This window comes from Strix uralensis, chromosome 23, assembly GCF_047716275.1.
Source record: "Strix uralensis isolate ZFMK-TIS-50842 chromosome 23, bStrUra1, whole genome shotgun sequence".
In the NCBI taxonomy this organism is placed as follows: domain Eukaryota; kingdom Metazoa; phylum Chordata; class Aves; order Strigiformes; family Strigidae; genus Strix; species Strix uralensis.
Genome location: NC_133994.1, coordinates 7,601,060 through 7,625,976, shown reverse-complemented (window position 1 = coordinate 7,625,976; position 24,917 = coordinate 7,601,060). Strand labels below are relative to the sequence as shown.

Below are 24,917 nucleotides of genomic sequence, written 5' to 3'. Positions count from 1 at the left end.
GGCACAGCTGGAGCACAATGAGTGGGATTACAGCAAGCTGGGCATCGCTGGGGTTTCCTTGCATCTACTTGGCCCCCAGCTGGAGCTTCAACCTGGTCGAGACATGGCATGAACTTAGTGGGTGAGAGTCAGGGACTCAAGCTGAGCACTGGGGAGAGAGGCTGCTTGCTGAGTTGGGGCCACGCCATATCGCTGCCCCTGGCAAGCGCTAAGTACCTCTGCCGGGAACAGTGCTGAAACAAAACAGAGTACCAAGCTACACACGTACATTTAATTTTACCCTTTGGTCAGTCACCTACTGTTTTTTCAACCCCAGGTACCATATACACACTAGTCTTTCTTGCCTAGATAAAGGGCCTGGCTTTGTACACTGCTGGCCAGGTAATCTGTCTTGGGTTTACCTGCTGCTTTAACTTGTAAATCAAGGCAGTTATCAAAGGATCAGATCTCCCATCCTTGATGCTAGCAGGCTTCCAGCAGCCTGGGTACCTATGCCCAGTCCTTCTGTGCTGTGCAGCTCAGAGCCTTGCGTGGGACGTGTTTGTGCTGCTTCATCAACTTCCCTATGTCTATGAGAGATTTGTTTTAAGGGAACTGGAGAGATGAAGCTGAAAAGGGAAGAAAGCAAAAAAAGGGAAAACTCCAGAGAAAGTGAACAGACCTTTTCTTCTCCCTGCCTCTTTATTCCCCCTGTATCCCAGCTGGTCTCCCTTTGCTTTCCAGTTTTGGGAGCACTATTGATGCCTCTCTAACTACATCGTTTCAATTCAAGTAGAGGAGCCAGCAAGCCCCTGCGGTCCCTCTCGTGCAGCCCTCCGCCGGATCCTGCGCCTGCCACAAGCACGCGGCTATGAATATTGAAGTGAAAAAGGGGCCTTTTATGGACTTCACAGATGTGCTGGGGAGTTGGGGCAGGCCTCATTACCTCGGGGTTCTTTAAAAGGCCAAACAAAAGCCAGAAGAAAGAGTGTTAGGGGTGGAGGGGGCAGGGAGGCGAGAACTAGAAAAAAGTTGAAAGAAAAGAAAAGACGACTGGAGTTGATGGATATTCCATCTGTTTATGTTCAGGCCAGTGCTGGGAATTAACAAAGGCTGTTGGAGACGTAGGCTCTCTTTTGCCCTCCCTCCCTCCCTATCTTCCTCCAAATGTTCTGGATGATTTGGTTTTGTTCACTACTCGCAAGGAACAGAATATGTTGTGTTTTTTGTGACCATGTGTCTTTGCATGGGGGCACTGCAGCTGGTACCTACGCTGCCAGACCCTGATTCGCGTTGGGATTTGCTGGGGCCCTGATGTCTCTTACTACTTTCACATGCAGAGTAGATGGAGCCTCCAGGGCCAGATCCCTCCACCAAGATAAATGAGTACAGCTTCTTGGCTTTTACCAGAACCGCACTGGTGTACATCAGCAACGGAGTTTGCTTGGTCTATATGTGTGGCATGGATTATGAAAGAGCATCTGGTTAGGGATGCAATTCCTCCTCCTTCATGGGCTTGGAAAAGCCTTCATCTAGTTTAGCTTCCAGCTTCAAGACAAATGTACGTTCCCAACCTGAACGGAGTTACCTGGAATGGCTGCAATTTCTAGAGAGGAATGCAGAGAGAGCTGTTGGATATGTCTTCACTCAGCGCAAGTCCTCGCATTGGCAAGAGGCTTTTGGCGGTGAATGACTGTTCCAAGGAAAACAGGGTCTCTCTAGTTTTCTCCTTCCAAAGTCTTGTAGTGCTCCACTTGTAGTTGTGCCTATGAACCTGGCTAGAACTGAGCCCAGAAGGCGTTCAAGGAGAAGTAGGGATTTTTATAGTGGAAACTGGAGGTGAATTTTGGACCTCTCTGCACCCCAAACTGGCACTCTAACCAAAGACAAATTTATATTAATTCATTTAGAGGCATATATGTATTTCAAGGCCAAGTGCCAGGTGAGATACTCCTGTGTAGGCGTTTTCTTAAAACCCCCAAACTGATCCATGAGTTAGGAGGCAAATTCTGGCAAAGCTGGGAGGAAAGTAAGTTTGAGGTGAGTGCTCAGGGAAGCAGGACAGCCAGAACCAGGTACAGCTTGACACATTGCACCACCTTTGAGGCTTCAAGCCCAGCATGTGAATGTGGGGCTCCTCCCAGTCGAATCTTTGGGATTCAGACATGGAGAAATCCTTGGATCCCTCATTCCAAGCCAGAACATGTTGTGGGAGTCTCACTGTGGTCGTCCTGCTCTGCTGGCTGGCCGTGTCCCATCACCCATGTGTGGGGAGGTGGGAGCTGCACGCATTTGGGCGCCTTTTGATCTGCTCCCCTTTCATCCATTAAACCTTCAGCTTTCCTTTCTCCCTCCTTCCTACAGCTTCTCCTCTACATATCATTCAGTAGAGATCTTGACATGATGAGGGAATTATCCAGCTGCGAAACACCTCTCTCTCTCACACCCCTCTCCTTTCCTATATTCACCCCAGACAGACACACACACACACACTGTCTCTGCCTCCCTGTTCAAGAGCATCAGCTCCACTGTGAGTATTATTTCCAGGTTGTAAAGCCCATAATGGACATTACCTCAGTCTGTGGTTTGGTTACAGCTGGTCAGTTCAGTGCCTGCATAAAAAAAAAATAAATAGAAAAATACCCAAACCTTTATCTTCTAAGGCCCCCACACTAATGCTTTGCTGAACACTGCAGTCCCCAGCTGAGCTGTAAATGACTTTTTCATTTTCCTAGGCCTGCTACCCGGTCTGTTTGGTATTCAAGGGCACCCCACCAACAGGCACTATCATTCTGCTTGGGCTGAATTACTTGATTAAAACGCATATCAACTATTATGTGATTCGTTTTCTGCCACTGCTTCACACCACAGCCCTCTAAACTATGTTAAACTGTAATACAGCTGCGCAGGCACGAGCAAATGCTGGAGAATGGGGAGTTTACAGGTTGGAAAGGGGAGGGAGGGGGAAACCCAAGCTTTATTGTATGTGCTGTGTCGATTATTGGTTTTTTGTGTCTGGGAATGTGCTTGGACAGAGGAAGGGGGGAAAGAGATGAATTTGAAACACCTCTGTCCCCCTTTGCAGTCCCACCTGCTGTTGAATAGGTTTGGAGGTGAGTGGGGGTTATTCTGCGCACATGTATGTACCTCTCTCTCATTGTGAACTCAGGACTTCATCATTTTCCAAGAAGAGACAGAAAAGGGTATTCTGGTTTTCATGTTGGAAAGAAAAATCAAGGCAATACAATTTTGTGCTTGCGATGCTGCTGCGGCATCGCCCTTCTCTCAGGCTTGTCATAGTCTTGTTTGCATTTTGATGGGTTTTGTTTGCTTTCTGCCAGAGGGAAAGGCAGATGCTAAGAAGTCAGAGAGAGTTTCAGCTTTTGCTTCTGAAGCTGTTGACTGCAGGTCCAGCACAGAAGACATGCTCTCTGAATAAACGGCTGTGTCTTGGTGATCCTTGTTCATCCCACATCCTTTTGGTGGAGTAGAAAGTGCTCCACAGATATACTGTAGCCGAGGTCCATGGCAAGGATCTCACCTATAATATATCTTATTATTTTAGGCCCTCATGACGAAGTACCCCCATCAGGAGATATTTTCACCTGTGAGATGGGTACCTCCTCACTGTCTCATGGCAGTGTGGTTCCATTTATTAAGGCAATGGCAGGCAGCAAAAGCATCACATGCCAGGCAAAGCCTGCCCTTTTCAAGGTCATTGAGAGACTCTTTAATTGTACCTGAAGTTCCCACAGGACTAGAAAAATGTGCGTGTGTATGTTTATGCAGGGGTAGCTGTTGGGGCCACCAAGCATGACACCTTTGGTGCATGGAGAGTGTCGTGAAGAAGGGGGGACCTGGTGTGGGGCTGTAACATGTGGGTGCTCAGATCTTGCTGGTACCTTCAAAGCAAGATGTTCTTACTTCTCTCATGCTATTAAATCCAAGTTCCCCTTGTGGCTGCATTAGTTTCCCAGCCAGTCACCTCCAGATCTGGTTTTGTGGAGCATCGCCGTTGCTCCAGCAGTATATGGGTGAGTTTGCTAAAGCCAATTGCAGCACAAAAGGTGCAGTTACAGCTAAGCCATTCACAAAACCATTCCCTTCCCCCCTCTTCATCTCTCCCCTCCAACACACATTTAATTTTTAGGATGGTGCAGCTGGAAGCAAGAGAGAAAGAGAGGAAATGAGATGAGAAATACTGAAGGAGAAAATGTGCAGCTCCCCTTTACCCTCTAACAAAATCCGATCCCCACTTTAATGAATGCGTTTTCATGTCTGGTCCTGTCTGCCAATCCTTCCAGACGGCACCAAGGTGCTTCAAGACAAGGCAGCAGGTCCTTGTAGAGCATCAAGGGCTCAGTCTGAGCCTGGAGGGTCTTGTTGTGGCCGATTCCACCTAATCCTGTTGATTAATTTAACTCCAGGGCTAAGAGGCGCCCAGAAGCACTGAATGGAGGTGGAGAGGAGAAAGGCGAAGGGGGAGGAAGGAAAATAAAGGAGTGAAGGGAATGGGGAGAGGGAGGACACATCCAGTCCATAATTACAGAGGGGTTTTCTTGTTCCTTTCCTCAAGGTCCAGTCCGCTTCCATTCCTTTCAAACCCCTCCAGAGAGCTCTGCCCAGCTCTTGTTAATTGTACCCCAACCTGAATCGGCAGCATTATTCAGGAATGTGAGTTTGTGGGCCATAATTTACACATTTCCTCATGCTAGAATGGGTCCCAGGACAAGCCCAGGCTTATATTTGTCACCTTTCCTATGCCATCCTGCGCACACACCTGCGCACATGCCCTGGCTGTGCTCATTTCTGTGGGGAGAAAGAACCGTTTTGGTTTATTCAGTTTTCCCAGCTCAACCTCCTTGAAAATGTGGAACTTGACACTGGTCCACGCAAACCTTCAGTAAGTCCCTTCACATGGTCATCTCCTGCCTTTGCATGAGATGTGTTGCATCTCTGCTCCAAGAAGGTGCCTGTACATTTGAATAACCCCCTCTGAGCAGGGAAGAGCTTACGAGTTTTCACACTGGCAAACTTGCTTTCATTCCCATAATGAAGCCTTTGTCTCTTTATTTCTAAGAGTATTGCAAAGCAGAGAGTTGAGCAGTTTGGGTTTTTTCTTTCTGATCTACAGAGCAGTTATGCTAAATAATAAAGATGGAATCGCTCTTGAAAAAAAATAAAATAGTGGGATCAGTGTGTGTGTCCTGTAATGTGCACACTTTTCTCTTAATTTTTCCTTTTCTCTGACTTGTCCTCCCATGAGATTTTTCCCTCCATCCTGCTCTTTTCTGTCAATCTTTAGCCAGTATGATATCCTAGGGGAGCTGCGTATCGGACAGCTAGCTGTTTCCCATCCTTCATCACAACTAATGATTGGTAAGCCACACAAGAAGCTGCTGCTAGATATTTCTCCACCTTCGTATTTACAGGGTGTTCATTGCTGTCCGTGCTGAGTAAGTGTAAAACGCTACCAGTGCATGCTAATGATTATTTCTACAGCAATAGCCCCGTTGTGCTGGAGGCTGCAAACTAGGATTCACCCCCTGCTCATGCTGCTGGCAGGGCTACACATCCATTTTTCACACAGGGATGTGGGGCAAAAAATGAAGCATTCAAGGTTTGGATGAATCCCCCTGGTCTTGCCTAGTGAGGACTCTCCTTGAGTTACCCCTGCAGCTTGGTAAAGCTTCTAATTGCACAGAAACTTTGTGGAGATTACAGCAGTGGTTTGTCCAGCAGACTTCAGCTGTTTAGGAATGGAAAAGACCTGTTAGATCCTTGAGTTGCATCTTAGGCAGGTAAGGGAGACTGTCCCCTGGTAATAGGGGATGCATTAGATAATAGGCTTGTGCTGCAGTCTGTCTCAGCGGAAGGACTTTCTATATTATTTAACGAATCTGTGTCTGACAGCAGCAGCTGCATCGTACCAAGACCAGCTGGTTCCAGACATACCCTGGGATTTTTCTTGCTCTCTTGGTTTCATCTTTGTAGTCGGGTTGTTGGAGCCTTGGACTTGGCACGAGGAGCTGTGGCTTCTTTTCCCAGCTTTGGTCCTGACTCACAGGGTGACCGTAGGTGGGTGAATTCTGCCATCCCTGCCATGGTTGTAAAACGGAGATAATGCCAGTCAGGAGCTGTTTGGAGACTTGCGGATAGAAAGTGTTCCATCAGTTTATGTGGCAAGGTTTGGCTCTCCACCCCTTTAACCCTGTAGCCAGCATGATGGCCAGCACAGTCGCCAGTGCTGCTCTGAATAGGACAGATTGTTACTCATGACAGTCAGTTTTCCTCTCCCAAAACTTTGTGGCCCAACCAGGGATCCTTAATTAGGAGCATAACGTAGTTAAGAAAATTTGGCTGTTTTCCCTTCCAGGCTTTTGCAGCAAAAAAAAAGTGAGCAAAGTGAAGTATGGGAGATGAAACAATCCTTTTCTAGACTTTTTTTCCTCACTTAGGGAGATGCTGGATCCCAGGTTTGTTGTATACTATGTAAGCAGTTGGACCAAGCAAGTGGACAAGCTGTAGGCAGATGTTACGAGATTGCTATCAAGTGGCCAAGAGATTTAGATCTTAAAAAACTAATTTTTGACATTGCTGTCACTATAGTTCTTGCCAGGCAGGTTGGGGCTTTGTCGCACCAAGCATGAAACATGCTGCAAATGACAATTCCTGTGCTAAAGAGCTCACAGGCTGAAAGTTGTTCCTAAGCATGCATACTAACTGTACAGAAATCTGTATTTGCTAGAAAGAAATATGGTCAGCTGCAGAATTAAATGACATTTAACTTAGTATATTTTCCTTCCCCTTCCTCATACTGGCCCTCTCACATCCTGGACCAAAACACACCTCCATCCTTATTTTATTTCATATCAAGTATTTCCAGAAAAGATACTAATTAAACCAATAACAGTCGGTGAGTTAAGTGAGTAACTTAAAGAAATTTACTGTATGCTATAGGTTTCCAGATGTGCTTTTGCACAGCATGGTACTCCAAGGTCCAGATGTGCTTCTACCTGCCCCGAATCATCTGGGACCCAGATGTGGAGGGCTGTTATTTTCAAGTACAGATGTTCCTTTTACACCACTTGAGACTTTAAACCTTCCCTGAAAATGGACATAACCAAAAAGCTAGTTTAGTAACAAGTTTCTGCTATGTACAGTGAAACTGTCTTTAAAATGTGTGACAGATGCTGCTCCTCTGAAGTCAACAGTGAATTTCTCACTGACTTCAGTGAGAAATAAAAGGTTCTTGATTTAAAAAGATGAACATGTGTAAAGACCCTGTGTATTAGTAAACCAGAACTAGAAGAAGGGAAAACCTCTTAAGGTGATGTGTTTGACCCCAAAACAATCCACCAACTTCTCTGCAGCAGAGTTTCTCTGTCTCCAGCACAATGTGGTTAGCTGAGTTCTGACACCGCATCCTCCCTGTGAAGCCCCAAGACATAAAAGCATTTTTGCGTTGCAGCAAGCTGGATGCAATGGTATTTTGTGGTGATCTCAGTATAAACAAGTGAGCTCCGATGGGATATTTGCCTCATACTCCTCAAACTGCCACCACTCTCGAGCAGCTGTTGGGGAAGTCACAGCTGCAGTTCCCAGCTCTGAAAAGAAAAAGGCAGATTTTTGGATAATGATAGTATAGGAGCTGAACAAAAAGAGAGGACTGAAAAACACCGTTAGTAACTTTAGGGAACTTTATCGTCAAGATAAACATATGTAAGTCCTGCTTTAATCCTAAATTAGCAAAGGTTTACTCAAAAGAAAAAACATTTCTCTGTGAGCACAGTGTTTAAGCAGATTCTGGCTCTGAGTCTGTCTGTGCAGTTATTCTGAAAGACAGCAGCCAAGCTTGGTAGAGAAAAAAAATGAATGCACATTTAATGAGTGTTCTAGTTTCATGACAGAGAAGTAAAAGGTGCAGCAGAGGCCAGATCTCTCACCTAGCTGAAAGGTTTCATATATCATATTCTTCCTTCTCTGCTGCCGTGAACCAGTGGCACATTTTTCACTGTCCCAAAGGCAGACATAAAGTTTTGGCCTGGCTGAGATCCTCAATACATCAACATCTGCACCACAGGGAACCGATAACCTGCACATTGCACATCTTTGAAACCCAAGCTTTGCTCCTCAAGAGGCCTCTGGCGAACACTGGAGTCACAGCTACCGCTGTTCTTGGTGCATCCCCTCTAAAATCTGCTGAGTCTGACTGTAGACTTGGTGAATATCAATGTAATGCCTTCTGCTTTATCTCCACATGAAAAAAAAGGGCAAAACTGGGTTTACTTATTTCAGTTATACTTATTTGCGTTTGACAAGGGCCTCAGGAGGCAATAGATGTGGTGCCGGGGTCAAGACAGGGAGAAGGGAAGGGCAGAGATCCAGGGCAAGTGAAGGTGGAGGAAGGAGGTGACCAGTTAGACACTGGTGAAGGACTTTAATGGCATCATAATGCTGTAGGAGTCTGGCCTTGTGCAGAAGTCCTGCTGAAATTTGGAAAGTAAGAGAAGAGGAACTGTATCCTGTGGGCAGCCCAGCCCAGAGGTTAATTGGAGTTGGAAATATCTTTCCCAGCTGTAAAAATTCCTAATATTTCTTCTTTTTGTTCCAGAGGTGGTTTAAAAAACTTGAAATCTCAAACACTGATACTTGGCAAAACACAAGAGGAAGTCAGGCTGCACAAGTCAAAGCATCGTGTATTGAATTTTTTAATGCGCTCATTTGAGCTTCTATGACTTTTCAATGTAAAATGTGCAACTCTGAAACAGTCATTTAAAAAAACATAGGAAATTTCTTAAAATAACCCAAGTCTACCACTGGAAGTTCTTTCGGTATAACAGTTTCAGCAGTGGACTTTGAACCATCCCTTTCCTTCAAACAGTTCTGATTTTAATAGGTGGGTGTTTTACAATGTGGGGAAAAAAAGTATCAGCAAACTACAGAAATAGTAGAAAACTGGTGAATGTATTATACATGGACAGAATACTTGTTTTGATGGACACCATCACGGTAGATCTGAGATTACTTTGCTGGGCTGCTTAACTCTTCCAACAGCCGTTCTCCCTATGGCTTTTCACCACGCAAGCCTCAGCTCCCATTTCTTTCCCACCCAGGTAACAGGCTGGACGAAGGCTCTGACGTCGAATCCGAACCAGACCTGCCTTTGAAGCGCAAGCAACGCCGCAGCCGAACCACTTTCACCGCTGAGCAGCTGGAGGAGCTGGAGAAGGCCTTCGAGAGAACCCACTACCCAGACATCTACACACGAGAGGAGCTAGCTCAGCGAACCAAGCTCACCGAGGCCCGAGTTCAGGTAAGGACTGGAGCCAGTGTGTGGCAAGTCAGTCGGGTGGCACAGCTTCTTGTTTATCTTGGGGAAGGAGATGGTAGTGCCAAGGATGAGGGTGTTGAGAGGTGGTAACGTGGACGTGCTTCTCTGGAGCCATATCCACAAGGATCTGAGACTTAAATCCAGTTCTGCAGATTCCCATGTTCCCATGGATTTGCAGATATGCCACTTGGATTTGGCCCGTTGCAGAGGTACCAGCTGGAGGGTTTCCATCCAGGTTGAGACCAGGAGCCAAACTTCCCCTAACTTGGCAAGGCACTTAGCTCTCTGTTTTCTGTTGGCGGAAATTCCTCCATTTGCCTAGAAGGAAGCAGTGTGTGTGTATGTTTGTATTTGGTGTTTTAGAAGAAATCACACCATTTACCAACCTTGCCCAGGGGACCGGATCATATTTTGCAAAGTTTGCAAGTTCTGTGTGTGAATTTTCAGAAAACTTTTTTTTCCCTCGATCTCCAGAGAACACAAAAAGGGCGGGGGGAGGGAAGAAGAGGGGAGGAGCAGGAAGGGAGGGTTTGGAGCCGGGGGACTCTGACATCTACACGATTAATAGCCCTTGTGGGAACTCCACACAGAGACCCCTATGTCTTCCAGATAAAGGCTGGGTCAGCAGTGTGTGCAAACACGCAGAGGGATAAGGAGTGTGAACAGATCGGGGGGTATAATAGAGTCCCTTGGGGAACGGGAAGGAAAGGGGGAGGGATTGGGGATTGTGCTGGGTTAGAGAAGTGAAATGGAGACCCCAGCAGTCCGTCCTCCGTGTGGGCAGCGCGATTAGGTTTCAGGCTAAGCACAGGGGTCTCTGTGCAGGCAGCCGAGAGTTGAATTGCGGGCACTGAGGGAGGAGGGAAAGAGTACTCCAGGTTTGTGACAAGGAAACAGTCAGTCAATTAACCAGCTCCTCCGAAAAAAAAAAAACAGGCTTTTTTTTTTGTTCTGTGGTTCTCAGGATAATGAGCTTGATGTGCTCACTCAGAAGTCAAAACCACCAAAAGTTTTTGCTGTTTTCTCCCAGCTGTCTGGGAACGGATATTTCCCCCCACACCTGGGACATTCACTGGTGAAGGGCTTTTCCCATAAGCCGCCTTTCCCAAAGAAGTGTTAAGCCAGTCACAGCACTGCAGCAGATGCCCTCTCGCCTCCCTCCAGCTTTCTCTTGAGAGGTACTGGATTTTCCTGAATCCATCAACACTCAGGGTTTGGCTATGGAGACTGCAAAAAGCAAATCAAGAAAACTTTAAACTGACTCTAGTTTTCATCTCAGCCAAAAGACCATGCCAGAGTGTTCAACAGTAATAGTGTTAATTTGCTAGCCAGGTAGGTTCATAGATGGAGCTTGGGAAAGTGGCTAATTAAGGTGACCAAGCTACCAAAAGCTGGAACATGTGAATTTCCCCATTTCTGTTTTGCAGATGGTGTTCCTAATTGCTCTTATTTGTGTGGATGGACATAAGATATTAAGGGGGGAATAAAAATAGATGTTTCTGCAGCAAGCAAACTAACAAAAAGGAGTTTCAAGGGAGAACAGAGTTTAAGTAACATCTTTTTATGGGGTGAGAGAAACCCGTGTTGCATGAGGGCATGCTGGAGAGGAAGGGAAAAGCCCTGAAGTGCCAGTCAGTGCTAAAACCAGACGCAGGTTCTCTCTTTTCCAAGGTTCTCTGACCTCACTGTGACAAGGCTGGGAGAAAGGAGGGAGGTGAAAGCAGAGAAAGGGAAAGCTAAATAAATAAATAAATAGAACCTTTCCCTTGTCTCAAGCTGTGATCTCCGAATCCCCCTACTTGCTCCCAGGCAGCTTGTGTGGAGGTTGCTGCCAGGGCTCTAGTAGCAGCTGTTCTCTGAGGCACATTCCTGATGGCTTTCTCATTCCGACATCCTGGCAGAGTCAGCTTCTTCCCACCACTTTTAAGCCTGCCGCCCCTTGTAAAATTTTCTGGATATCAGAGCAGATCTTTTACTGGCTCTCGGGATCTACAAACATTAGTCAATCAAGTTCTTGTGGAGAAATAAAAAAGAAAAGCCACACACACATCCACACATGTACCCATCCAGCAGGGAATCTTCTACCACCTTAGTGCCTTACTTTTGTCTCAACAGAGGTTTTAAGGCCAAGAGATGTGCTTTGGATTAAAGATAGCTGTAATAATAGTAGGGCTAGCTGAGATCAGGGTTTCTGGGTGTTAAGGGCCATGCCAACATCTCCCTATCTATCTTGTCCCCAGAAGGTTATCATGTTAACATGTGAAATGGGAGGCAGATGTATGAAAAGTATGTTGTGCCCCATAGTCACAAAAGAGACTCAAGAGCAGCCTTCACTGCTCCTCAGTGTCTGGTCATTGCTTCATCCATCTTCTGGATCTCAGTGCCACTTGTGTGCTGCGCAGCCATGGCTGACAATCCCCAGCTCACACCCAAGTCTCTGAATCACAGCTCAGGTGTTGCTGTGTCGTGTATATACAACATCCCTGCACTAGGATCCCATTTTGATAATCACTCCACAAGCACTGAACAAAAATAAGTGAGCCTGTCTATCTCTTTGCTTCTTTCTCCTCCTCACCTCTCTTTGCTTTACCATGTGAAAGGTGAATTTACCTAAGTCTCAGTCGTTCTCTCTGATACCTGAGTATTCATGTACCGTAATCTCTTCCACGTGAAAAGCTGATAGCTCTGTTAAACTTTATTGGCAGGCCTGAGTCTGGCTGATCACGCAGCTGCCCAGCTAAGTGGAAGTTTGACACGTTGACAGCTAATAAAATTCACAAGCTGAACAACAAGAGGTGGGGGGGGGGAGCGGTTCCAAGCTCCGGTTTCTCATCTGCTAGGAAGATCACGGGAGGGTGAGCAATATTTTTCCAAGGTCACTGCAGTGTTTGTGTGGTTGAGACGCAGAATTCCAGCATCCAGACTTCAACACACCCAAAGGTACAAGCCGTTAAAAGGTTAATCCCAAATTGAGCATAGCCAGTGACAAGACTGCCATGGATTTCCGGAAGGATCAGGATTACAGTGCCAAACCCATGTCCAGCGAGGCCACCAGTGGAAATTCCCACTGACTTGTTTTTGTGCAAGGCAATGTCTTTACTCATGTGTCCACACTAATTGTCCAGTACTGAACAAATTGTTGCCCGTCTGCAAGCTCCCATATCTACCCTTCCAGAAAACAAGCTGTTGAATGCCAAGCATTCATGGATTTAAAAATTAAGTCTAACAGCTAAGCGATTCACTTAGCTAATTTAATGGAAGCTTTGATTTTGATCTTGAATGTATTTTGGATTTTTATGCCAGTTTTTGCAATTATCTAACTGATGATGTCAAAGTTTTTATATGGAAGAAAACCCTAAACAGGATTCTGTGATAATTTTGAAACTTTTCTCCCTGGCATTGCTGGAGAATGGACTTTTTTCAGAACAATCCTTCTCTTGTAAACAGTTTAGCTTTGTCACTACAGTTTTTTTCAATAGGAAAACAGTTTTGTCAGGAAAATCTTGCCTAGGGGTAGAAATTACTTCTCAAAGCAACGTCAAAAGAGACACCAGGTACATCAGTCATGGGTCTAGGGAGTTTAAACTAAGCCTTCTAGATGATCCCATTTGTGGATCTATTTGCCCAAATGTCGGGCATTTTTAAGGCTAGTTACCAACAAACCCCAGTGCTTATTTCCATTTTTCACTTGAACAATAACAACAGAAAGAAATATAAGGTAAAACAAGGCAGTTGCATATGCCCAAATTGTCCTCAGGTCAGCACCACAATCCCAAGAAATTTGTGCACTGGAAATGTTTTTCACAAATGGACTTTGGTGCATAGGTTCCCATGCAAGCAGCCCATCTCCATTTTTCCTGGTGCTATAAGGAGTCAGGTGTGGCAGGCTCTAAGTATTATATCAAAAAGCTTTCCCAGAAATCTACTGAGACTGTTCCCAAAAAATAGATGGCAGCTTTTGCTCCTCAGCGTTACCTGCAGATGATTTGGATGGTCATACCACAGGCAGCTGGGTACAAGCAAGTATGTTAATTTTAGTTCCTATGGTCCGGGCGGTGGGTGCTTTCTGGAAATAAATAAGAAGCACAAAGGGGTGGGTGTGTTGTGATGCTGATGTCTGTTATTAATCCCCAGGAAATTCCATGCACTGAGAAACCATTATTTCAATAACAAAATTAAACTAGACAGCAGGAGTCGCAACCCAGTGCTTTATTGATCATTTTTATGATGGATACTATTGTGACTTCTGCCTGGGAGAAAATGGATGTTTCATTCAATAAAAAGGCTCAGAGCAATTCTGTCTCTGAAATCTTGGTGCATTTCTAGGCTACTCACATAATATGTATTTTATGACACAGTTTCAAACTGTAGTAAACAAACATAGTGCTGCAGCGGCTCAGACGTGCTAAACAGAGCACCAGAAAAAAAAAAAGCCATTCAATTTTGCTTGAAATTTTTCACAAAGCAATTCTGTTCTCAGTGAGAAGAAGCTGAAAACCACCGTTTTCCAGCAGTACTGTGCAGTCTAGTTTCCAGAAAATACATGGATTTCTCAGGAACTTCTCAAATATCTCTGCTGTGTGCTAGTGGGGACCCCAATGCTCTTTCAGCAGCTGTCACTGTGGTCAAAGGTCTATCCTGTGCCTTGAGATGGTGCTTTTTGAAGATGAGGGTGTTCTAGGAAGGGACGATACGGTGGTAAGCAGGTCTCCTCCAGCTCTGAGCATGAACTGGAGTCATGCAAATCTGCTGTAGCCTAATGCTGTTTGCCTGGTGTTTTGCTTCCCAAACTCTTTGAGATGTGTCCAAACTGGCTCTTCTGAGGCAATCCCCCTCCCTTAAAGGTCAGATGAGAATGTTTTCTTTCTTCCTGAGGCTCCGACTAGTTTACATTTCTTGTGAAGAGGGCTGCGATGAGGTTATGACACAACAGCTGCCCTGTGTTTTTGGCAGCAGCCGGGGCACCGAGAGGCTGTGCAGAGGAGCCGGCAGTTGGGGCTCTCGTTGGCAGAGGCTGGCTTGGCACGCTCGTTTTCCACGGCACGGGGCCAGCCGCACTCTCGCACACCGGAGCGTCCAGATAGACGGCCCACGGCGAGAACAGCCCCTGGCACCGCGGCAGCGGGTCCGTGAGAACCGCGGTGGCACTGCCGGTGCGTGTGCCCAGGCACGTCGAGGGACCGGCCGTGCGATGCCAAGCGGCATCCAGCTCCCGGGAGAGGTCGGGGCGAGGGTAGCGTGCTGTTCCAGCCAGCTTTAAAGAAAGCGGCTCTGCAAGGTAAAGCCAGTGAGGGCTGAATGCAGCTGAGATGGTGAGGAGGGTCCAGATGCTCCCCCCTCGTGTCTCAGGCAGATTTTGCTGCAGAAAGATGTTGCTAATAAGAGAGGTCGGTTGCAGTCTTGAAACATTACTTTCTGTTTGCTTAGTGAATCGGTGCTCGATGTCTCACAGCATTGCTGCTGTTCTTTCACATCTCTCCAGCCTGAATTAGAAACAGAAGTGCAATTGGATTAAAGAAAGGAGTAACCCACAGCATACTTGTCCCATCTAATATGCTCCAAATAAGCCCTCAGTCCACCTACTAGTCACATAAAAAATAAACAAGAACAAACTGCAAAGTAAATTACCGGGTATCCAAACTGCAGCGGCAAGTCTTTTTCCACCTGAACTTTGAAAAAGCCAGAGATAATCTCTTAAAATTGCAAGCACGTCCTATGTCCGTATCTAAGGGCTTGCTTAGAAAAGCATCAGCACTTTTGGTATTCGTAGTAGAATTACAGTAACCAGCCCCCTTGGAAATAGAAATGTCCCACTGACAGGGGACATAGTCCCAGCTATGTAAGCCTCAGGGCATCTTGCTGGAGAGAGTCAGCGCTATTTCATTAAGTATATTATACTTTACAGAAGATGAAAATGATAAACCTAATCCTGTAGTCCTTCTGGCAAAGCATTGGTTGAAATCAACAGGAATGAATATAAACTTCAGGACTTGCAGCGTAATTTGGTAAGAGCTGCTTGTTTTGTACGTGTGGGGCAGGGAATCTGTATGAAGCAAATGGAGAAATTTATGTCAGAAAGTGCTCCTTTGAATTTGCTGGCTTCTGCAAATGGAGGAATCCATTCAGTTCAAAACCCATGATTTTTAGATAAAATTGTGGATTTCTGTGTTGCGATGCAAAACCTGGAACTGACTTTTTTGATTGTTTGTCCTATTCTGCTTTTCTTGGTCTGCTTTTGACCAAGGAGCATTACTACCAGCCTCATGGTCACAAGCTGAAAAAGGGATCCCCCAAACAATGTGGTAATGATTTGATTTTCTTACAAAGGACAGAGGGCCCAGAGGCCAAAGCAATGAACGAGATCCCAGTTCCTTGGGTGAAGCGGTTGTGTCTAACACTGCGCACTCAGCTGGTCTAAATGGAAGTCAGTGAAGTTGCACTGATTTATAGCAGCAGAGTGTCTGTCCCATTGTATTAAAAACAAATAGGGCCTCCCGGAGGTTTTATGAGAAGAACCTTTATCACAAAATTTCCAGTCCAACGAGGGTGTGGACCAAAGTGTTTCTCATACACTTTGCTCATATGCCCTATGCTGAACCTCTGATTCTACCAGAGCTACCACCCAGTGTGTGCCCAGTAAAGGGAGCAAGCGTGCCGTTGCTTGGAGCAGCCAGCACGCTTGGCTCTCGTCTGCTCTCAATCTCCCCAGCTAAGGAGGCTTTCTGCTTACTGGGACACCAATTAAATAGATTGTTTGATCAACAATAGAAAATGTTTATAATGATCAGGAGGAGAGTTTGCCAGAGTGTTTTAATCTTTGAGCCACTGCCCTTAGGCGCTTAAGCTATTTTTAAAAGCTCATAGCTTTTGCTTTTGCAAAGAAAATCTTGGGGGGAATCAATGTGCTGCTGATTTTCTGTTAAAGCCCAGCCTATCTCTAGCCAAACAACAGCAGCAGGAAATGTACTCTCCAACATCGCATTCACCTCAGTGAGGTGTGAACATCAAAGCCTGTTCCGAAATGTTTAAATGCAACTCTAACACCATTAAGACTTGGCCGTCTAAGAAGCAAGTGTTCAAGTGGAGAGAAAGCACTTCATAAAATATACTACCTTGCAGCTGCTTTCTGACAGCAGTGAACTCATCCGGATGTCTTTCAGCTTCCACAAGTCCCATTCATCCTCAGACATGGGGTTTATAAAGAGATAAACAGATAAGTAAAACAGAGGTTTTATTTTAAATTTTATTTTACTTTAACAGAATTTCCTCTGACAACTGAAATAACCACTCAGAAGCACAGTTTGTAAAATGTAGGGCTGTAAAACACAACATTTGCAAACAATCGTTCAGTATCCAATAACTATTTCATTCAATGGTAATATTTTTTTAATTTGTAAGTATTAACTTATATTACAGTAAGTGATAAAGCTGCACCACTGGGCAGCGTTGGGCTTGGAGCTGTGAAACGATGAGTTCAAACCCGGAGTTAGGATGTCTCAGTGTGAAAGTGGTCAGATCTATCCCATTTCTCCTGCTTCCTGCTTCCTTGTCTAGAGTATGAAATCCATTAGCAGTTATCAAGTGTTCACACTGTGATGATCATTTAAAAGTAAAAATTCGGTTGAGGAAGTGTTTGTGGCATGATTAATTCAAAGATTAGACAGGATATTACAAGAGTAATCAACGCCACAATCAAATATTTCACTGCTAACAATGGTTTGTTTAAAAAAAAAAAAAAAAAGTGTTTTGCAAAAAAATTCACACACCACAAACTGTATGTTGAAATTCTTCAATAGATTGTTATAAACAGCTAACACCTTCAGGAACTGGTATATGCCAGGAGAAATATAGGCTAAATTCATTGGATAATCTCATTTGTGAGGAGTCATTTGTTCTGCTCCACTAACCTTGTTAAATATTTATCTTAACCGTATCACCCACAAGTGACAGAGGCTCAGCGTTTTAGGCACTGAACAAAAGTGTCACTAGATACAGCCATGTCCCTACGTGCGCAGATAAAAATCTACGTGCCTAAAATCTGTGCGCTCTCGTGGGCTTTTTTTTCTTGTTCTGTAAAAAATTATCTCCATAGCCTCAATGATGCTTGTATGTCTCTGATGTCTGTTTTTCACACTCCTCAGCATCTGGCAGAGGAAGCGTAATCATCACTAACTGTTGTAGGGACTTGGAGGATCCCATCTCACTGTACCATCTCAACTCTCTCCAGCCTGGGCGAGCTGACCCACAGCACCATTTGAAAGAAGCCATTTGGATGGAGCAATAACTACCCCTGGCCTCTCGTCACTGTTGCTGCTAGAGTTCCTCTCTAAAAGCCTTCTGTGTCAGCCTCCTGGGAAGCCCAGGTTGTGCAGCATTTGTGACTCGTGTGGACAAGGCAAGGCACTGCAAGGCACTCCTCTCCTTGTTCAAAGGAGAACCTGGAGAGGAGATCTGGCAGAGTTGCCTCTATGCAACCTGGGGAGGGACTTCATCTGACTTTGGTGGAATTTTTTTGGTGTGCTTGGGCCATAAATGGCCACATGACTCTCTTCCACCTGGTTTCTGCAACCTCTTGGGCCTGTGAAAGCAAACACATGTTGCATCTCTTCCATTCTGCTGGAGAGCAAAGGCACAACTTGGCTTTTCCATCCGTTTCCATTTATGAGCTCATTTATCCCATCTATCTTTCTCCAACATCAAGTCCTGATTAGGCTGAGCAGAAACACAACAGGCTTTCTTTCCCACAGGAGGCTCTTTTTGACCTTCCTTTCCTCTCCTTGTCTGACAAATTGTGGGAGCTGACCCATATCTCAGTGGCTGCGGGGATAATTCAGTCCAGCCCATCCTGGCAGGCAGCTGTCTCTGCAGCCCTTCTCTGCTGCTCTGCTGGTTGAGAATGAGTGACTGGGACATCTCGGGCTGGCCATTGGCAGGGTTGGGTGCAGGCGTCCAGGTTAAATAAGAACCAGTTCTAACCTTTGCCCTAAACCCAATCTGGCCAGGAGGATGGGCTCTTCTGAAATCAGCTGGTTCTGTGAGGCAGACAGTGATGAATTTGGAGAGGTTTCTTAGTCTCGCCATGCCTTCCTCTCCCATCTGTGAAGGGGATGGGGAAGGTAATGGATTGAGTGATATTCCGTGGTGGACATCTAGCATTCAGGATCCCTGTAGCAGCATACTTGTTTACTGAGCAAGGTGCACATGGCACAGTGAGGGACTGGTCTTACCTGGACCCTGGGCATGGCTGGAGCATGAAGAACCTGCTTGGATATCTTCTTTTAAGTTATTTTCCATGAGGGCATTCCTGTATCTCTCTGCTTAGTTGAGCTGAGCAGTTTTTATAATGCATCTTCCATTCTTTGAAAGATGATTCCCAGGGACAGAAGCCCCAGATGTCTTTAACAGGTACAAACTGTTGTCTTCGGTGTATATTATACTTCCATACCCTTGGAAAGCAGAACGTTTACACTGCGCAGGATCTCTTTGCTGTGCACAGAAAAATGATCATGAAGAACTTCTCTTTTTAAGAAAAGACAGGTTTCTGACGTGCCGTTTTTTCTGCTGTTGAGTTCTTCACACAGCCCTTTTCCCAAGTGCTGTCTATGTTTGTCCCAGCATAAAACTCTAGTCATGCGATCCAGTCCCAGCAGCCCCTAGAACAACGTCTCCACAGGTAGACCAGCAGCTTCAAAACTTCCTCCTCTTCCTCATCTTCTTCCTACCAGTCTGGTTTTAGCAGCCGTAGCCTTCACCCCAGGCTTAACATGGTGTAACAGGATCCTCTGGCAGGGGGAATCTTTAGTGGCTGATAAAACCTTAACTGTTGTGAAATGAAAGCAGGTTCCCTTTGAAGTGCGCCTCGCATTACGGTTAGATGCTCTAGCCTCTATATTTTAACTACCAATAAAATGATTTATAAGCATAAAGACCTGAGCCACCTTTAAGGCGGGGGAAGGGAAAGAATTGCTAACGTCATTAGCTGGAATGTATCTTCTTTTTTTCTGTGGGTTATAAATAAGGGGCAGAATCAACCTGTTTGGGCCATGAAATGTCCCTTCCTCTGCACGGGAAGATAAATCCTATCAATTTCTTTGTGGTAGGTTTCAGTGTATTTGTGGCTGGATTCTCCAGCCAGGCTCTGTGAGGAAGCCCTACGTTTAAGCATGTAGTTGTGAATCTCATTTGGTGCATGTGTATTTACTATTATTATCATTTATTATTTGTTTTGCTATGATGCTCCAGCCAAGACAGAGATCTTGCTGCACTGGGTACGGTGCCTGCTGGCAGTTGGAGAGCTTCTATCTCAGATGACTGATTGTTGAAATAAACTAAAACGTAAGAAAATGTGGGGTTTATCCTTAATTTAGAGGTGGTGGTCTGATGCATGGGTTGTGTAAGGACCAAAATTTGTTGAATGCAGCAATGTTTCCACTGACTTCAAATCAGAAAAGCAGTACTTTCCCAAAGTCATAGCATAATTAAGAACTGACTTTCTTTCTCCGGTGATAGCCCAGTCATGTAAATTAGCTTTTCTTTCTCCCAAGCCTGTGCACATTGTAGACCAAAGTATGCAAGACACCCTGAGAATGGCCCCTGCCCAGGCCTTTTTGGTCAACTCTACCTGGTTGTAAAATAGGATCCAGAGTATCCTTTTATCTTCCTTTAAACAAAAAGGAACTACACACCCTTAACTGGATGTGGGGAAGCAAGATGGGAGGAGTCGTAGACACATGTGTGAATTTTAATTCTGAACAACAGATGCAAACGTGCATGTTGGTGCATGGACAATAACCTCACGTGGTGTAATGCAAGACAACACAAATCTTTGCAAAGTTGTGTTTTGATCATATGTTAGCCAAGCCAACTGACAAACCACCACAGGGAAACCAAGTACTTGTGGGGCTGTTGTTGGAGAAATGTGTCCCGTACTAGACCATCTCATTCCACATGTTTCTTCTGAACTTCTAATCCCGAGTGGATTTGCCAGCATCTGGCTCTTGGTTATAAAAAAGGAACTTTCCCACCCTTTGCGATGTCAGAAAAGTGTCAGGAATCATTGGAGTGGCTTTTACATTCTTGGAGTTCAATTTCTCTTCTCAATTCCTGGATTCATAGCTGCTTGGTTATGTTTTCTCTTCAGGTATTTGGATTTTATATGCTCTTCTCAGCATCAAGATCTTTTGTTTTTGGGGTGGAAGCGCTTCCAGCCTGGGACTAGGCCTTTTTCTCTGAAGAGGGAAGGTTTATTTATCTCCTTATGTTCAGCTCGCAGAAATATTCAGACAGGTTTTATGTCCTTAACTGTGAAAGTGGAAGCAAATTATATGAGAGGAGGAGCCAAGTTCCTTATCCCTAATTTAAAGCGTGAATTACACATATACATGCATGCATGAGAAAAGGACAGGACTGTCCTTTTTGCATGACCAGGGCAAACAAAAAGTAATTTATTCATTTGTGTTGCTCACTGCTCCTAGAAACTGTGCCACGGATTGGACTGTATAAAAGAGTTGTAAAGTGCTACAGACCTTAATGTTCATTCATTTCTCCCTCCTTAACTCTGTCCTAGATTTTGCTAGCAACTTTTGGTGCCAGAAATGGACACAGAGATTCTGACCTGCATGGACTTTGTTGATCAATGCAGATCGGATGTAAGCTGACCTATTTCTGTCACGCTTTTGGAAGGTGCTAAGAGGTTATGCTGCTTCAGCCAGTAGTGCAGTGCAGTAGGAACAGGTCTGTTAAAAAGCCGCGTTTGGTGCCAAGGACCTGACATCAGCACTGTATACATTTCAGGGGGGTTTAATTTAGACCAGCTCTTCCAAAGAAAACTGGGCTTTTTTTGTTTTTGTTGTACATGGATGTAAAGAACAGCATGAAGTGAAGGACTGTCCAGGACTGGGTCCTTCCTAGCCATCATCAGCAGGTCACACACGGCTATCACTAGTAGGTTTTAACCAAACTCTTTCCACAGTACACTAGTAGATGAGTAACATGTAGAAAGAGCCATAATAGACTGCGATCCAGACAATCTCACAGAAATTTGTGTGGGAAGCTCAGCGTATGCTTGTGTTTGCAGCAAGAACCACTGCAGTGCATGTGGACTGAGAGCCAACACTCCATTAAATAAGTAGCTCTCGGTGAAAACACGTCGCCTTGTCATGCTGAGTGAATTATACACACTCACAGGTGCCAGTAAGAAAAAGGCAAACTAACAAGTAACCATTTACAGGGGGACTCGGTTTAAAGGCCAGAGAAAGACACCCACTTTGGGATTTGAACCACGTCTGAAGTGCAAGGTGCATCGGACTAAGGTTCTGCTGTATCTAGGGAAGCGAGTTTTGTTTTGGTTCACAAGATGTAGGGACAGTTTGGAGTGCAGTGCCTCAAACCCTTGTAACCCCAGCTTCTGATCTGAAGTTGAGCAGCTTGGAAGCCTGATGGAGGATTTTTTCCCCCCAAATGCTTTACACTCTTGATTTTTGCTCCATTTTTTCTTGTTGCTGTGAAATTTAATCGTGTTTTCTAGCCCTTTAGGCCTCACAAAGTCCAGCAGCTGCATTCTCATCTGGCTTGAAAGCTTATCCGCATACTTCTGAACCCCAAACAGGGATCGGGCCTGAGAGCCTCTCTGATTAAATGAAGTAAACCAAGCCCAAGAGACAGCTTGAGAAGCCCTTTCCACTATGCAGAAGGGAGATTGCCCACGATAAAACACATCAGGGCAGACAAATGCATTTAGAAAAATCTCCCCTGGAGTCTTACAGGTAAACTAGCACTGTAGGAAACATGAGCCCAGCTTTGCACATGCATTGATACTGGGTTTATTTTAATGCACAGAGATTTAAATTGGCTGTAGTACAATTCTAGTGCACACTGCAGTGCCTCTTGCAAGGAGAGCATGTCTTAGCATACAGACAACAGTGATTTGCTGCAGTACAGAGAAGCTAAGAAAACCCTGTATTCCCTCCGGTCTGGTTCTATCTATTTAGCTTGTCTAACATAGAAACCATGATGCTAATCTGTCTATTTATCCCTCCTAACAGTGCAGCCGTGTTGCTATTATGGTACTTAATCCTTCAGCATAATTCACATAGTTGTCAGATAACAAGGCAGAATGGCCAGGTGGTAGCAATGCATCTATTTCGTATGGACTCTCTCGGAATACACAAGCTAAATTATTCCTCTTCATCTCACTCTACTGCTGATAGCACCCTCCCATGCTCTTAGTAGTATCTTTAACAATTTTAAATGCATGTATCTTCACTTAGGAGACAGGGGGGGTAGTAGTATCGTCATGTGGTAGAAAAGAAACTGAGGAATGGAGATGAATATTCACCGAGTCTGTGTCAGACGGTGACCTGAACCTAGTTTTGGCGAGCGCTGTAATTCAGGATGTGTTTCCATCAGCAACCCAGGTGGGATGGGACAGCAGCTCAGAGTGAGTCACACATGGTCTTTGCTCTCCCATCAGGTGTGGTTCAGCAACCGAAGAGCGAGATGGCGCAAACAGGCGGGAGCGAATCAACTTGCAGCTTTCAATCACCTGCTGCCGGGGGGCTTCCCGCCAACAGGAATGCCGACTCTCCCCCCGTACCAGCTGCCAGACTCCACCTACCCAACAACCACCATTTCCCAAGGTGAGCACCTGCTCTCCTGCTCCTCTTCTCTTGCCCTACATCATCCCATCGTCCCTTCCCTTTCTGATTCATGACATCCCACTAAGGCTCTTGTAATACAGAGCTGGCTTTCCTTTAGTTGGGCAGGGCAGGATTTTTCTCAAGTCAGTGGAAATTCCAGAGTTTTCTCCTCTGTCTCATGGTCCTTTCTGCTGTGTCACTGTGTCTCATGACTGTAGTTCTTCTGCTCAGCTTTCAAATGGAAAGCACATCAGTCCAAAGTGAGTATCATATAGGTGATCCCTCCATAGTGGGGCTCAGTGGAAGGAGTATTGCTAATTCCAGCTGGTTTTAGCCTTGACCTTTACAAAGGAATTTATGGATTTTGTCTGGGGGAAAATTCAGAGGAAAGTCAGATATTTCGTCCCAGGTTTGCATATTTTGTACCATGCATGAGCTGTCACATGATGGGCTTGTGTTCGCATGAAGCACAGAGATGGTGAGACCCAGAAGCTGAGCTCAGGGTAACCAGACCATCGATCCACGCTTTGCACAGTCCCAGCTGTAACACCCCACGACTTTTTACCTCTAAACACTCTCTCCACAGACGGGGGAAGCACTGTACACAGACCCCAGCCCCTGCCGCCATCCACCATGCACCAGGGAGGGCTTGCTGCAGCCGCCGCTGCTGACACCGGCTCTGCCTACGGGGCCCGACACAGCTTCTCCAGCTACTCGGACAGTTTCATGAATGCTGCAGCTCCTGCCAACCACATGAATCCTGTCAGCAATGGCCTCTCTCCACAGGTACGTGACCCACTTCCATTCTCTTTCTTGGGCTGAGAGTATTTGGCTGGTCCAGATCCTCTGAGAGCAGGGCAAGCTTCAGGCTATCACAGTGTATTATGGTTAACAAGGGAGTTTTTGTCACAAATTCTTGGAGGCAGCCTAGTTAAAGCAATTAGTTAATTTGTTTATTGGCAGTATCTCTATCCTGAGCTCAGCACTGTACTGCCAGAGCATTTGTATCCTGTTAGTTCCCATATTCAGGTCAGCTACCCTGCAATTGCAAACACCAGAACCTAGAGCATCCGTGTACGTCTTCTCAGCCCTCCAAAAAAATTGCACTGCAGGTGTGGACCCTTTGATTGTGGACTTTAGCCTAATGATAGCATGCTCAAGTTTTTTAGTTACTTTAGCAATAGTCCCTTATTTGTGGGCAGCTGATTTAGAGATTAGCTGAAGCCAGCTTGTCCAAGTCTGGTTGGAACACAAAAGTGCCATGGATCTGAGCTTCCTCAAAACACAAGGATGTAGATCTGGGATTTAATTTTGAGAAACTAATTGTCATGTAAACAAGTCCACTTAATGTTTTCCACAAGGTCAGAATAAGAGATGTAGGTAACTTTAAAGGAGGAAAGATAAACTTCACACACATCTGTTTGTGTAAAAGAATGGAGCATGTGTGTTTTAAGTTTATCAGGTGACAACCACGGCCTCCCCATGTAATACACCCTTGATTTTAAAATCCCTGCCTGAGCTCAGAATAGAGTGACCATGACCCGACTCTGGGATCTGTGCTCCAAGCCTCAGCCCAGCTGTGTTCTGAAGGGCCCCGTCCCGGGCTTGATCAGATCGCTGCCAGTTGTGTATGTAGCTTTTCAGTGCTGCATGTGACCGAGCAGCAAGCCTCAGCAGTGTAGAGAGGTTAAAGCCTCCATTATCAGCGGGTCTAGAGAGAGCAGAGCTTGTGTTCTGTGTGTGTCATGGGAGTAGACTTATGCCCTCAGCTGGTGAGCTCCACCGAAGGCAGTGGAGATGCCAGGATGTACGCCACCTGAGAATACAGCCCACTCTATTGCTATCCTGGGATAAGAATTCTAACTTTCTGTCACCTCATTAGATAGAGCCTTTAACCTTCTCTTTGGTTTACTTGATGTAATCTGCTTTCCAATTTCCTTTTAAGTGGAACAAGGAACACATTGTAC

At 45.4% G+C, this 24,917-nt stretch overlaps 1 protein-coding gene across 1 annotated transcript in view; it reads left to right on the top strand.

The window, feature by feature from the left end:
• PAX7 (paired box 7) overlaps positions 1 to 24,917 on the top strand; it is a 100,822-nt gene that overhangs the window by 40,201 nt on the left and 35,704 nt on the right. Inside the window, 3 exon segments of the mRNA XM_074893095.1 lie at positions 9,096 to 9,295; positions 22,785 to 22,950; positions 23,537 to 23,736. Of these exon segments, the coding sequence (XP_074749196.1) occupies positions 9,096 to 9,295; positions 22,785 to 22,950; positions 23,537 to 23,736 (566 nt within the window).